The sequence below is a fragment of the Pseudonaja textilis genome, chromosome 18 (assembly GCF_049901715.1).
Source record: "Pseudonaja textilis isolate UNSWEBS1 chromosome 18, rPseTex1.2, whole genome shotgun sequence".
Taxonomy (NCBI): domain Eukaryota; kingdom Metazoa; phylum Chordata; class Lepidosauria; order Squamata; family Elapidae; genus Pseudonaja; species Pseudonaja textilis.
Genome location: NC_142007.1, coordinates 6,687,000 through 6,701,979, shown reverse-complemented (window position 1 = coordinate 6,701,979; position 14,980 = coordinate 6,687,000). Strand labels below are relative to the sequence as shown.

At 57.0% G+C, this 14,980-nt stretch overlaps 1 protein-coding gene across 1 annotated transcript in view; it reads left to right on the top strand.

Moving 5' to 3' along the window:
- The window catches only part of HSPG2 (heparan sulfate proteoglycan 2), a 95,072-nt gene that overhangs the window by 5,149 nt on the left and 74,943 nt on the right, over positions 1 to 14,980 (top strand). Inside the window, 2 exon segments of the mRNA XM_087914796.1 lie at positions 10,575 to 10,710; positions 10,824 to 10,892. Coding sequence (XP_087770922.1) covers positions 10,575 to 10,710; positions 10,824 to 10,892 — 205 coding nt within the window.

Genomic DNA, 14,980 nt, shown 5'->3' with positions numbered 1-14,980 from the left:
CCAAGGTTGGCTTGGTGCGTTCCCCATCACCCTTCCTCCCTCATCTGGGCAGACAGGTTGCAACGGGGGGTCGGCGGGCACCTTGCCCAGATGTTGCGCGGAGGCCCTTCTGAGTGCCAAATTCTGCTGAACTTGTAAGCGCTTGCCCTTGGCCCGGGAGAAGGGATGGACACGGCTGGGTTGTTGGCCTCTCCCCACGGCACGGAGCTCAAGTCGTTTTCCCCCTCGGGCAGTGTGGGGCCCTTCCCTTGGGCCTTTAGGGGCCCCTCGCCTCACGTGAACCCGGCTTCCCGGCCGGACCGAGGGGCCCCCGGAGTCGATCCCGCCAGGCAGGAAACACCTTCTTGGTCTCGCGTCCTGTGGCACTCACAGGCAGGAAATAGCTGGGCTTGTATAAATAGTCTCCCTGCCCCGTGGAGGCTGCCCCCCTCTCTCGGCTCCCTTTTTTGGGGGGGAAGAAAGGGCCTCCATCCCAAACCCTTCTCCCTTGCCAGGGTGCCCTGAAATGCCAGTGGGAGGCTCAAACCAAGCTGGGTGCAAGAGAGCCCTGCCCCACATTGGCAGAGACAGCGTCTCTCTCCCCGATCCCTCATTTCGCCCCATTGAGACAGCCTCTGGCTGCAGATAATCAGAGGTTACGGATAATCGGAGCTGGAAGGGACCTTTGAGGGCCATCTAGTCCAGCCCCCCCCACCTCAGCAGGAGACCCTACACCGTTTCTGACAGTCTCTTCTCGAAAGCCTCCAGGGATGAAGCTCCCACAACTTCCGAAGGCAACTTCTGTTCCATGGGTTGGTTGTTCTCCCTCTCAGAAAAATTCCTCCTTATTTCCAGGTTGAATCTCTCCTTGATCCGTTTCCATCCATTATTATTCCTTGTCTGGCCTTCAGGGGGGGTGGGGGTGGCTTGGGACATTTGACTCCAGAGCTATTTTCCAGATGGAGCTGAGACAATGCAGTTCCTGCAGGGAAAATCCGTGATTCCCCTTATGATGCAAAGAAGTTAAAAATAAGGATCAGCCTCCTCCCTCCCCCCCCCCCCCCCGTCCCCGGTTCCACCCCAGAGATGCTCAGCGAGAGATGGCCCAGTGTGTTGGAAAAGGTGGTTCTATCCTAGGCAGGATGGATCCCGTTTCAAAACTTTGGTTCAGAAAGAAAGACGGGCAGAGGGCAGAGGATGGAGGGAGACACCCACAGGAGATCTAGGACTGTAACTGGACCCTCTGGGCTAAAGATATCCTTGGCCACAGGAGCAGGGCACTGCATAGAACCGCTGGATTTTGCCATCTCGCTGCCTCCCCTTCTGCTTAGAAGGCTAGGAGCGGGGAAACGTGGCAGTCCCCAAAGGTGAGGTGATGACCCGGGCGTGGTACAAAAATAACCAAGTCACCAAGGTAGATAAATTCCCTTTAAGGCCTCCAACTTGACCCCCCAATGTCCAATTATCCTTGGTGGGAGATCAAACTCTTCCCCAAAAACAGTCTGCAAAGGGAAGAAACGCAGTCGGAACCCAAACTACAGATAAAGTAGAAATTAAAAAACAACAACACAAACCGCACTGAAGTAATTAACACGGCAGGTGGTGTGTGCAAACGCCCTTCTTATATCCTGTGCTCCCAGCTGCAACGAATGAATGGGATCAGGGCCCTTTCCCCTCCCGTAAGCCATGTTGCTCCCTTCTCCGTTCCTCCCTGCGTGCCCTAGGATGGCTTTGGGTCTTCCTCTGAATGCCCAGCCGGACTGTCCCCTTTCCCCGTTTCTTCCACAGCCACCGGAGCCAACCAGGGCGTGACAGGTGACTTGGGGACCCCTCCAGCTGCTCTCCAGAGGTTTCGGCTGGGCAGAGGGTTGAGCCTCGCCTAGCTGCACTGGTGCGCCAACGACAAAAGCTGGCTCAGTTTTTTGCATTTCCCTAAAGGGGCACCTGGGCCTCCGCTGGCCCATCGGGCCAAGGAATGTGTGGTTGGCCTGGGGCATGGAAGGGATCTTGCTTGCCGACACCTCGGCTGCCACGGGGTGTATTTTTGGTGCCCACGAAAGCGATACCTTCTCCTTAGTGTGACTCCTCCCGGGCTGGTTTGCACATTGCTAAATAAATACGTTTATATACACGGGATAGCTGTATAAATAAAAAGTGACTGATGGGCTTGGCTGGGTTTCCTGCTGGAAGGGCGGCGGCTGGGGATGAAGTCCTCGATTGTGGGGGTCAGCTCCCCCCCCCACCTCACCGGACAGCCTCAACTGACCCATCTGGGGGGAAAGGGGGCGGTGCAGGGGACAGCCACAGCTCCCAGAGTCTGCATTCTGGCTCTTCTCAATGCCCCTATACAAGGCCCTGCCCACGGCTTGCTTTTGGCCCCTGAGCACTGCCCTTCTGTCTCTCTCTCTCTCTCTCTCTTTTTTTAATTAATAAATTTTATTGAATAAACATTAAAAACAATTGAACACAGCGCGACTTTCTTGGCCATCATTTTGGCCATACAAGCTGTTGTATAGAGATAACAGTTAATTTCCTTTTTCCCTTACGTTATTAGTATAGTGCTAGCTGCATATTATTTCTACCTACATTTATCTACCTATTTACAACCGTCTTTTATACTCCTGCATTCGTATCATCTGGTATTTGTCCATTGTATTCCATTCTTTTGGGGTTACAAAACTTTTTAACTTTCATTCCCATAAAGCGTCAACCCTTTCTTTCTTTTTCCTTGATTCTAACCATTCTTATATTTTATTCCAGGCTTCATAATACTCCGCCTCACCCTTATCTTTGATTTCTAAAGTTCGTCTGTCCATCTCTGCACAGACTAATATTTATGGTTTCACTTTCCATAAGGAAGAATCTTCATTCTTCCAGTTTTGGGCATACACCGATCTCTGGCACTGCCCTTCTCTTGATAGCTAGTGGGGGCATTGGAGGTGTGTGTGTGTGTGTGTGTGTATGTGTGTTTGTGTGTTTGTGTGTCTGTGTGATCTTTTAGTAACTTGAAGGAGCTGGAAGCATTGGCAGGATCTGATCTGATCCAGCCAGGCTGTCCTTCCTGCTGCAGAGAGCTCACCTCCCACCCCTGTTTCCTCCCTTTGGAAGAGTGTGTGTGTGTGTGTGTGTGTATGTGTGTGTGTGTGTGTGTAAGAAGGGGTGGGGGGGCGGGAAGAATCATTGGGGATTGCCAAGAAGCAACAGCCTCCCCCCTTCCCCTGTCGCAGCCTGGGGAAAGCGATAAGAGAATCCACCCCATGGAAAGAGTGACTGGTCAGTGTGGGGGGAGGGAGGGGCTCAGATTTGGGGGAGGGAGGGCAGCCTGGATGCCCTTTCTGCCTGCAGTCTCAGGCCCTGGGTGGCGAGGGGTCTGGGGGCCAGGGTGGAGTTGGTTCCAGTGAGGGTTTGTGGGGGTGGGGGGTGATCAGGTAAAAATAAATAAATCTCTTTTTCTGTTTGTCTTTGCAACCTTTGGCGTTCGTTCTCCCGCCTCTGCCCTGGAAGCGAAGGGGACTATTTTGAAGGCCAAACCACAGCTTGGACGCAAAGGGACAGGCGGGAATCCGACTTTTGGGAGGCAGATAATTAGAGGGAAGATTTGCACAGGGTAACACTCTCTCTCTCTCTCTCTCTCTCTCTCTTTCTTGCTTTCCTTCCTTCCTTCCCTCCTTTTCCTTCTCCTTTTCTCTCTCTTTTTCTTTCCTTCCTTTCCTTTCCTCTCTTCCTCCTCCTTCTTTTCTCTCTCTCTCTTTCTTTCCTTCCTTCCTTTTTTTCCTCCTCTTCTTCCTCTTTCTTCCTTTCTTTCTTTCTTTCTTTCCTTCCTTCCTTCTTTCTTCCTTCCTTCCTCCTCTTTCTCATTCTTCTTTTCTCTCTTTCTTTCCTTCCTTCCTTTTTCCCTCTTCTGCTTCCTCTCTTTCCTTCTTCCTTCCTTCCTCTTCTTCCTCTCACTCTCTCTTCTTTCCTTCCTTCCTTCCTTCCTTCCTTCCTTCCTTTCCTCCTCTCCCTCATTCTTCTTTTCTCTCTCTTTCTTTCCTTCCTTCCTTTTTGCCTCTTCTTCCTCCCTCCCTTCCTCCCTCCCTCCTTCCTTCCTTCCTTCCTTTCTTCCTCTTCTTCCTTCTCTCTCTCTCTCTTTCTTTCCTTCCTTCCTTTCCTCCTCTTCCTCATTCTTCTTTTCTCCTTCCTTCCTTCCTTTTCTCCTCTTCCTCCTCCTCCTCATTCTCTCTCTCTTTCCTTCCTTTCCTCTTCTCCTCCTTCTCTTTCCTTCCTTTCCTCTTCCTCCTTCTTCTTTTTGTTTCCTTCCTTCCTTCCTTCCTTCCCTCCTCCTCCTTTTCTTTCTTTCTTTCTCTCTCCCTCCCTCCCCTCTCTCTCTCCCCCGCTCTCCCCTTTTTGGGGGGTGGGAGTGGGAGGAAAGGGCCAGTGGCCTGGATGCGCACAGAGAGGCGGCCCGGATGAAAGGACCCCTTTCAAAGCCAAGCAGCCCAGCCGTCTCGAGTACGCAATGGCTCGTGGGTGGGAAGGAACGGCGCCCCATTACAGCTCTCTTCTTATTCGGTATTGTTGAATAAAACCCTCCTCCCCCTACCCCCCCCCCGTGCCCCCTCCTCTTATCAAGGAATGGAAAATGGAGGCTTTTCCCGGCGAGAGGATCGGGCATCATCCTCCTCCGGTTGAGGACCCTCGCTAAGCCGCACGTGTCATAGTGGTTGTTGGGAGTTCAGGGTGGGACCTTGAGGACTAGAAGCTTGCATGGTGCTGGACGTGGATCCAAAGAAACGAGCCTCGGTCTTTCCTCCTGGAGGCTCCATCCCGCCTCCGCGCGTTCCTTCTCCTCCTCTCTTGGCACCTGATTTGGGGAGGTTTTTTTTGGGGGGGAGATCTTTCCCCTTGATAAAAGGGGGGCCGTGCGTTGACTCTCTGGAGCCGGCAGAAGATGGATGGGCGCCCTGGGGGCCGCTCCTTTCCTCCCCTTCCTGTGAGGAGTCCCGGGAAGGGTCCTGAGAAGGAAGCACGTGGCCTTCAGATCCACAGGATCCGCTGGCGGGGGGCTTCCTGGGGGGGAAGAAGGGGGGAGTGGCTCAGCAACCGGGAGGGGGTGCAGGGGGTACGCAGGATGTGGTAACGGGACGAGAAAAAGTGGGGCAGGAGTTGCAGGCATGAACAGGAGCCAGAGTTCAGGTGGCACGATGGCTTGTTCCATAACATTGTGTGTGTGTGTGTGTGTGTGTGTGTGTGTGTAAAATATGCCCCCCAGAGCTGCTTTGGTCCAGTGGAAAAGGCACCGGGCTTAGAAACCAGGAGCCTGGAAGTTCTAGTCCCGCCTTAGGCAGGAGAGCCGGATGGGTGATTTTAAGCCAATCACCAGGAGCCTGGAAGTTCTAGTCCTGCCTTAGGCATGAAAGCCGGCTGGGTGACTTTGGGCCAATCACCAGGAGCCTGGAAGTTCTAGTCCCGCCTTAGGCATGAAAGCCGGCCGGGTGACTTTGGGCCAATCACCAGGAGCCTGGAAGTTCTAGTCCCGCCTTAGGCATGAAAGCCAGCTGGGTGACTTTGGGCCATTCACCAGGAGCCTGGAAGTTCTAGTCCTGCCTTAGGCATGAAAGCCAGCTGGGTGACTTTAAGCCAATCACCAGGAGCCTGGAAGTTCTAGTCCTGCCTTAGGCATGAAAGCTGGCTGGGTGACTTTGGGCCAATCACCAGGAGCCTGGAAGTTCTAGTCCGTCTTAGGCAGGGGAGCTGGTTGGGTGACTTTAAGCCAATCACCAGGAGTCTGGAAGTTCTAGTCCTGTCTTACGTCTGAGAGCCAACTGGGTGATTTTGGGCCAATCACCAGGAGCCTGGAAGTTCTAGTCCCGCCTTAGGCATGAAAGCCAGCTGGGTGACTTTAAGCCAATCACCAGGAATCTGGAAGTTCTAGTCCTGCCTTAGGCATGAAATCCGACTGGGTGACTTTGGGCCAATCACCAGGAGCCTGGAAGTTCTAGTCCCGCCTTAGGCATGAAAGCCAGCTGGGTGACTTTAAGCCAATCACCAGGAATCTGGAAGTTCTAGTCCTGCCTTAGGCATGAAACCGACTGGGTGACTTTAAGCCAATCACCAGGAGTCTGGAAGTTCTAGTCCTGCCTTAGGCATGAAAGCCGGCTGGGTGACTTTGGGCCAATCACCAGGAGCCTGGAAGTTCTAGTCCCGCCTTATGTCTGAGAGCCAACTGGGTGACTTTGGGCCAATCACCAGGAGCCTGGAAGTTCTAGATTTGGTATGTCTGCTGCCTTATTTATAGAAATGGCTTCTTGGTCCCAACGGTGATTGTTTGAAGACGTTGGTATTTGGAGCCGCCTCCCAAAAGGCCCTGCTTACCTAACGCCCCCCCCCCTGCCCCCCCCCCCAGGGCCATCCCTGCAACCATCACCCGAGAAGCCTTCTGACTTTCCCACGGCCAAAGCGCTGGACCCCATTCTCCTTTGGGACACATTTGGGAGCAGGAGCGGAAGGCTGGGGAGAGACTTATGGGGAGGGGGGAGGCGATGGGGGAAAGAGGAAGGAACTGGGAGCTTTTAAGCGGCTGGACGTGTTTCCCGCAAGGTTTCTCTCCTCGCAGGACAATTTGAGGAAACGGCTCAAGGCCACCCGTGCTTTAAATAGTGTCCCCGTGTTGCGGGAAGAGGTGGCCATTGTTTGGGGAGGGGGAAATGTAGCTTCAAGCATGGGGAAGGGAGGGGGTTTTGTTGTGCTCGGCTGGGCGTCGGGGATGATGGGATTTGTAAGCCTGAAACACCTGGACTTGCTCCGGCATCAAATTTGGGGACAGAGGCTTCCCCATAACGGGGTGGGGGTCCTTTCCTTGCTTAGCCAACCTCGATGAGGGGGACCACAGGTCGGGGCAAACCCCACAACTTTAATCCAAGTGTGCCTTATTCCCCCGACTTCCAGGAGTCCCAGTTCCAATCCTGCCACCTTTTTTAGGTGAACCGAGTTGGAAGGGGGCCCTTGAAGGCCATCCAGCCCAACCCCTTGCCCAAGCAGGAGACTCTACACCACTTCTGACAAGATGGCGGTCCCAATCTCTCTCTCCCTCTCTGAGGGGAAGGGAGTAATTCTGCCCCCTAAATAAACCCACCCCTCCAAATAAACACATCCAAAGGTCCTTCCTCCGTTGTTGCAAGGGCCTTTCCGCTTCTCAGCCAGCCAGCTGATTTGGGGCTCCCGTGCAGCACGCAGAGCAGCTCCCCCCCCCCCGAGGGCGTTGGCAGCCAGAGGATCGGCCCCGCCTCGCCGCCTGAGCTGCAGGGAGGAGGCAGTGCCGTGTGTGCGTGCGTTCCTCCCTGTGCCCAGATGTTCCCCTGCCAGCCGCGGGAGGCGTTGCCCAGCGGAGAAGCGGCGGCCTACCTGCTTGCCTGCCCCGCTAGCTGTTGGTTCTGCCCCGCCAGCAGCTGCCTTTCTCCCCGCTCCTCCTTTCCCACCCGGTGCCAAAAGAGGCCGGCTGTTCCTCTTCACACGTTGGAATTTCCAAGCAGACTCAGGAAGCCGCCTAGGGTGATGGCCGCACAGGGCAGGGTGACGGGGTTGGCATCCTGAGCCGCCCGGGCACTAGGCAGGATGGGCGGGGTGGATCTGGAGAGAGAGGGGGGGTCTGGAGGGCAAGAAAGAGGGCATCCCTGCCCCCCATCCCACGACGTTCGCCCAAAGCACCAATCCATCGCGCGCCACCCTTTCCCCTCCGAATCTCCAGGTCAGCCGAACGCAGAAGCGGCTGCATTCGCACAACTTTTGCGCAGATCGGCGAACGTTCGTTCGCTCGTCTGGGGAGTTGGCGTCTCCGGTTGGTTTTAGCAACAACCCCCAAAAGGGGGGGGTGCCTCGGATAAACCCCACCCTGAGAATCTTTTCCTCCCCCCCCACCTTTTTTTTGGGGGGGGGGAAGCGGGGTTGTCTGTGTCTGTCCATCTGGGATCCATCTTGTCCTCTGGACGACTGTACCTGCCTGGCTTCGCCAATGCCTTGTGCCAGCCTTTCTCGGCGTGGTGGCGGAGGACTTGATTGGCAGCTCGGCTCTCCTTCCCCCCCCCGGGAGCAGGGCTGGGGGGTGGGCACCTCTGGGTCTGTGCAAGGAGATCATCTCCCCCACCCCACTCCTCCTCCCCATCGTGAGCTATTTTTTCCTGCGCTGTTTGGTCTCGTCGCTGGACTGAAGTCTTTGTCTGAAATAGACCCTGTTTTCAATCCAGGCCTGGCTCTGGCGACAGGTGCAACGGGCCATCGGTGCAGTGAGGGGAGAGAAGAGAAGAGAGGGGGGGGTGTTTTTTTTCCGGCCTGGCCTGGCTGGGAATCCAGAGTGGGGTGTAAACAATCCCGGAACGGTGCCTCCGAGCGAACTCGGCTTCTGGATTTAATTTTTGGGGAGGGGAATTTAGTTACTGCCCCTGCTGCTGTGTTTAGCGGGTGTCGGTGGCTGACTAGTGACTCGTTTAGCGTCTCATGATTTTGGGTGGGTGGGTGGAGGCTGGGAGCAGATAACTGGAGGTCCCGGGCTGGCTAAGAAGTGGAAAAGGCCTTTGCAAACGGAGGGAGGACTCTTGGATGTGTTCATTTGGGGAGGGGGTTATTTGGGGGAGCAGAATTGCTCCCTTCCCCCAGAGAGGGAGAGAGATTGGGACCGCCATCTTGTCAGAAGCGGTGTAGAGTCTTCTGCTTGGGCAGGGGGCTGGGCTGGATGACCTTCAAGGTCCCTTCCAACTCGGTTCATCTAGAAGATACCTTCCAGGCACCTCCTTGTCCAGTCCAGCTTTCCTGCCCTCCAATTGGGAGAGGTCAGCACTCATTGCACCAGCATTTGAGGTTGGCTCTTCTTCACTTCCACCCAGGAGAGGCTCGGGGGACTGAATGCCGCGTGCTCGGGCCCCCACCGGTGGCTTCTGTCTTCCCGGGGATGAGCCCCCTCTGCCTTTCCACGAAGGATTTTCCCTGGTTGGGGGCTTTGTGCAGGGATGGGGGCTGCTGTGGGGTTCGCAGAGGTTCTGGAGAGCCCCTAGCTAAGATTCCGTGCAGTTCAGACAACCCCCAAATTCCACCCTTCTGTGCCCAAGAGCTTTTGGGCAGCACCGGGCACCCTCTTCTCTCTTGGCTTGGCGGGGATTTCCCTCGTCTTCCCTCGGGGAAGGTGGACCTCCCCCTCCGATGGGTGTCTCCCTCCACCCGTGCCCCCTCCCCCATCTGGCGGGCAATGCCCAGGGCCAGCTCTCTCCTGGCCAGGCCAAAGGCCGCTGGCTGTCCAGCTTTACAACCCCTTGGATGAGGCAGAGCCCCCCCTGAGGACCAAGACTGATGCTGGCCGGTTGGCACGGTGCCCGGCTCACCTTCCCAGGCCCCACGGTTTCCCCCCAGCTCCTACTTCCCCTCTTCCTTTTCACAAAGGAAGGCCACCCCGTCCAGTTAAATCCCCTTTTATGCCGGCAGCTTCAGTCCTTTGTCCCCGGCCCGGCCAGCCTGCAGTAATGTAGCCAGCCGTGTTTGCATAAGAAAATGCTGCTTTGACAAATTCCTGTCCCGGTCTGTAGCCTTCGGGCGGCCCAATGCCTGGCCGGTGGGACTGGCTGCTTTGCCTCACCTGGGTCCCCTTGAGGAGGCGATGGAGGACGCAGGTAGCTCTTAAGCCACCCCCCCCCCCCAGCCGCCCCCCAAAACCTCTGGATCATAGCTGACAACTTCTTTACCCCAAACCCGCAGGCAGAAAGATTCAGGGGTGGAGAGGCTAAAAGCGGAAGGAGTCACAGGGGAAACCCCCCACACGCCCAAAGCAAAGTGTGTTTTATTTTGGTCTGAAGTTACCACGGTTGGCATCCTTCCAAACAGACTGCGCCTTGTTATCTCCTTGAAGTTGGTAATTACTTCTCCTGGTCCGTTGTGGAAATTCCTTCATCGTAGTTTGCTTTGGGTTTTTTATTTCACCTCTATCTGCTCGTTAAGTTCGGACTGTATCGCTTTCTTTTGAAGACTTAATTTTTGAATAAGTTTCCTCTCCAACTGAGAATTATTGAACGGTGAGGCCAAGTTGGAGGCATTAAAATGTATTTATTTACGTTTTGGATTTTGTTAACGTATGCGTTACGCACCGGGTCATCACGCTTGCTGTTAGCCAAATTCCCCAATATTTGACTTTCTTATTTGCATGAGCTCTCGAGGTCCCAGCCCCGGGGAGTCACGGCATCCGCCTTTCCGCCCCAAAGCGCCTTGAGCACCCTCTCCTTCCGCTCTCAATGGGTCTCTCGCACCCCTTCAGAACAAGCCCTCCTTGAAGTCTGCCAGTTTGGGCTCTTGCCAAGGCGGTGAAGTGGCCGTAATCCTACTAGATGCTGTTTCTCTAGGCGGGGAGGTGTTTTCACTCCATGGCACCCGGGGTTGCAACCCGCTAAACCAGCCCGGGTGTGCGTGTGTGTGTGTGAAGGAGTGGGAAGGAGCTTTGCGCTCTGCTCAGCATCTTTCAAGCAGGATTCGGGCATCGGGAGGCAGGAGGAGGCCTGAGATGCTTGATTGGGATGCGGGCAGGAAGGAGGTGAGACGAGGTAGCGAGAGAACCCCAATCCTCCTCCTCTCTTTTGCAGGTAGCTCAGGCCTCCAGCCGACTGGACGAGGCCTCCTTCCCAGAGGACACCGAGTCGGAGATCACGCACTGGTTCCGGAAGGATTACGATAGCACTTTTGACGATGAGGATCTCAAGGCTGGAGGGCCGTCTGGAGGTGAGCCCGGAAGAGGAGGATGAGCCGGGGAGAAGGAGAGGATGAGCCGGGGAGGGATATCGAGCCGCTTCAGGTGCCCCCTTTGCTGCCCACTGACCTTCTGGTTGTTGCAGATGAGTATAGCAGTGGAGAAATGGGCAGCGGGTCCATCGACAGCTCCAGCCAGTCTCCTTTCTCTACAGGTGAGTGCGTGCCGGGCTGGCGGTCGGATTGGGGACCCAGCCGAGATCTCGGTGGCTGGCGAGACAGGTGGGGTTCCCCACCTGGTTCTCCAAGGGCCTCCGGAACTCCGTCCCTTGGCAAAAGCGTCCCGATTGTGGGACGAGGCCCCTCGCGCCCCGCTCCAAATCTCTGGGATCCGGGTTGGTGGTTTGCAGAGCCGCAGAGGATGCCGGGAAGGGCTGGTTTATTCCAGGGCTTCTCGGGAGCCGAGGCCAAAGCCGGTCTAACGTGCAAGACTCTCTGGCAGCCGACGGCGCAGACCATCCGGAGGCGTGGATGGGAAGGGCTGCAGGCCCGGTCTGTCTGGAAGGGTCCCCGGGGCCGATTCCTGCCTGTTTTTTTGAGAGCGTTCTAGCAGATGGCTTTTCTTCCTCCCTTCTCGCCAAGAACAGCCTTCTGGCGAGGGAGGAAGAAATGTGCTCCTCGCTCTTTGAGGCCTTCCCGCTGCTGGAAAATACCAAACAGGCCACGTTTGCTTCCAGGATTAAGGCCTCCGGTGCAGGGGATCTCCCTCCGAGAAGCCTCGGACTACAGCTACCCTTGCTGCCTTCAGAGCCGGCAGCTGGGAGATTTGCTAGGCGGGCTCAGACTTCTTCTGCTTAAGTCCCGTGCGGGAGGAAAAAAATCCGCTCCCTGGCGGAGCTCAGAAAGTGGCTCTTTTCGGACACCGTTGCCCTCTCTTGAACTCGGCTCTTTCTGCTTCCTCCCCCCTGTCCCCAATTTTTCATTTCGCTGCTGCTCTCTGGTCCGCAAGCCCAGACAGATGTGTGCGGGGTGTGTATATGTTTGTTTGTTCATTCCTTCACCCCTGGGAAGCAGCTCAAGAGATCTGGCCGCCCTCTCGGCTCACTTCTTTCGGACAACTGCGGTCCAGAAAGCGGGGCCAGAGACCCCCCTCCCTCCCCCCTCTTGTTTCTCCGGGGACAGCTGGCTTGTAGCATTTCATCAGACTCCTCTTGGCTTCCACAGCCCAGGCCTTGCAGATGTGGGCGTGTGAAGAGAGCGAGAGCGAGGGACGGGTGTCTCTCTCTCTCTCCAACCTCAGTCTGGCCATTCTCCCCACAAACCTGAAACCTGAATGACGGGGCTACCCAGCAGACGCCCTGCGGCTTCGTCAATCCTGGGAAAAAGCCGGGGAGTTTTTCACCCCCGAGATGGGAGGGAAGGAGGAGGAAGGCCTCCTGCTCTGGGCTTTCTGGAGTGTGGTGGACCTTCATGAGAAGCCCTCCAGGAGAGGTCCTGCCATGGGGGTGGCTAGTCAAGGTCTCCGGGGAGAAGAAAGAGAAGGGTTTCCCCACCGGGTGGGCTTGCAGCCAGGCCGAATCCGCCTTTCGTGTCCTCTGCTTTTGGCTTTCGCACTTTCATCTGGATGTTTCGCCCTTCCCCTTTCTTTCCCTTCTCTTCCTTCCTTTCTTTCTCGTCTCTGCAGACCTCCCACCGCCTCCTCTTCTTCTTCTTCCTCCTCCTCCTTCTCCTCTTCCTTCTCCTGCGAGGCCCCCTGCGCCCGCCAACATGGCTGCCCCCGAGTCGGACGATGAGACTCCACTCAGTAAGTGGCCGGTCCTCTCGGGCTTATAGGATATCCCGGTCTGAGTAGGGAATCCAGAGTTGGGGCCCTGGACGGGACGGGCCTCGCCCCCGGGAGAGATGGGCCACACGCCCCCTTCAACTCCCCCTCCCCCGCCCGCCTCCATTGGCCAAGCAACCAGGAAAGTCCAGGGCTGACCCCTATCCATCTCTTCCTCGCCTCCTCCACACCCCGCCCTCAGAGCTCCTTGGGAGCTGGCCAGGGGAGTGGGGGGTCAGCAACTGGCTTTCGGCTCAGCTCGGCTTTGCATGGGATCGTGAACTCGGTTTGGATTTGATCATCCAGCCTGATGGGGTGGAGTGAGCGTAGGGGGGAGGAGGGTCTCCTGGGAACGGGGCCCGTATAGGTTTGGCCGCTGAGCATTGAGGCTGCCCTCCTTCGCAAGGGGTGCAGGGAAGAACTTTGCCCAACTGAGCCGGCCCCCCAAGTGACATTTCTGGGGCCGTGAGCTTGAAAGCCGCGTCGCCGGTTGCAGAGGTGTGCAGCGGGCAAGAAACAGGGCTCAGGCACTGCCTGGCCCTATCTCAGGCAAAATACTCCCCCCCCTGCTCCTCAGTCCCCTGGTGTTGTTCTCTGCTTTCCTACACACACACACACACACACACACACACACACACACACAGAGCAGCTTCCCTCCAAGGCCCAGGGCCTCCGAACGTGTCCAGGGGAAGCTGACTCAGCCCCGAGCCCTTTTCCGCCTTGTCCTCCTTCTTCGCAGCGGCAAACGGGGCTCTACCTTTGCCTTAAAAGGAGGCAAAGCTCCAGCACTTCATTTTTTTTTTCCCCCCCTGCAGAAGGACTGGTGTGGGGAGGGAGGGAGGGGCCACGGCCCGCACCCGGCAAGCCAACCTTGCTGGCTTCCTCTGGATCGGGGGGGGCCGTGCCCTCTTTCCCCCTCGCTTGGGGGCTCTGACTCACCCAGCTCTTTTGCAACTTGCCAGTGGCCTGGGGTTGGTGGCTGACACTTCCTTCCTTTCTCTCTCTCTCTCTCTCTCTCTCTCTCTCTCTCTCTCTCTCCCACCGCCTTCTTCCACATCTGGCCGTCCAGATGTGCTAACCCCACACACACCCCCTAGGGGAGAAGGAGCGCCGCAGCCCTCCTCCCCCAAAAGAGCTCGTGGGAAGCAGTCGAGTTTTCAGCTCTTTTTCTCCCGAAACCCAAAAAGAGTTTTGCCAACTTTTCGGAGCATCGGGCGGGGAGGCGGGGGCCGTGAGCACCTCCGCAGGCCGGTCCGAGGAAGCGTTACCTCCTTCCGAAAAGCCGCGTGGCTGGTTTGCAGAGGTTGTGCAGTGGTCAAGAAGTAGGGCCCAGGGCGCCGCCTGGCCCGTTCTGTCTGGACTGCTTGCCTGCAGGAGGCTGCAAAGCCCACCCACCACCCCCCTCCGTTCCACACACACACACACACCCCCCGTGCCTTCAAATGCAGGGGCAAGGCAGCATTCCTTCGGGGTGACTCCTCAGGCGGGTGGGGCCCTCGAGGAGCGGCTGTGCCAAGTCACGGGGGCACCTTAGGCAGCCGAGCTCTGAATGGGACCATTATAAGTAAGGGATGAAACAACAGCCCCCGCTCCCCTTGTGCTACGGAGAAGGGTGGGCACCCTGGAATGGAAGAATGTGCGGGTGGGAGTGGAGGGGGGGCAAAGATTTGCCTGGGGCGCTCTCTCTCTCTCTTTCTCTCTGCCTCCCTCCGTGGTATTTTTCACCCGGCATGAACCGGGAACGGTGGCTATCCAGGCTTGAGGGACCCCGGCCCCCGTGTCTCCACAATGCCCTCCTTCCCGTCCAGGATCTGGGTACGGAGACCAGCCAGGTTGTCCTTTGACACCTCTCCCCCAGGCCTGTCCCCCCACCCCAGGGGCCCTTCTTCCATGGCTGGCCTCTCTCCTCTCCCTCTGGAAAGGGGGTGAGGTCGGGGCCTGACCAAAGTCGACCCCCGATTCTTTGTTCGTGGTAAGCCCAGCGGCTGTGTTTGCTCTCCTGAGGCAACGGCAAGACCGCCAGCACCTGATGGCGCGCCAGCCTCTCATTCCACCCCTACAGCTGGGTCTGGCCTTGGCCAAACGGGCCGTCCAGCTGGGCCTGGAATCGGGGCCTCTCGGCCAGCTGCCCTTGTGAAAACCGGGGGTGGAAGACCTCGGCCCCTTCCGTTCCTGGCTTGCGTGCCCCCGCAGCTGCCTCAGGAGGAGGAGAGGGTCTGAGGGACAGGCGGCCCCGCGATGCTGGGTGTTTTCCAGACTTTTCCCTCTCGGGGAGCAACCGGGCCCCCTTAATCCCGCCCAAATATCTACTCGGCACCATCATGGGCTTCGGGGCAGGGACTCCTCCGGCCACGCAGGCAGGAAGTTAGCAAAGAGGGGTTGTGCGAAGGGGGCTTGATCGGCACGGTTTCATCCCTTCCTTGCAAAGGGAGGGGGGTGTGTGTGTGTGTTTGTGTGTGTTGCACACTTGGCACTCCTGAG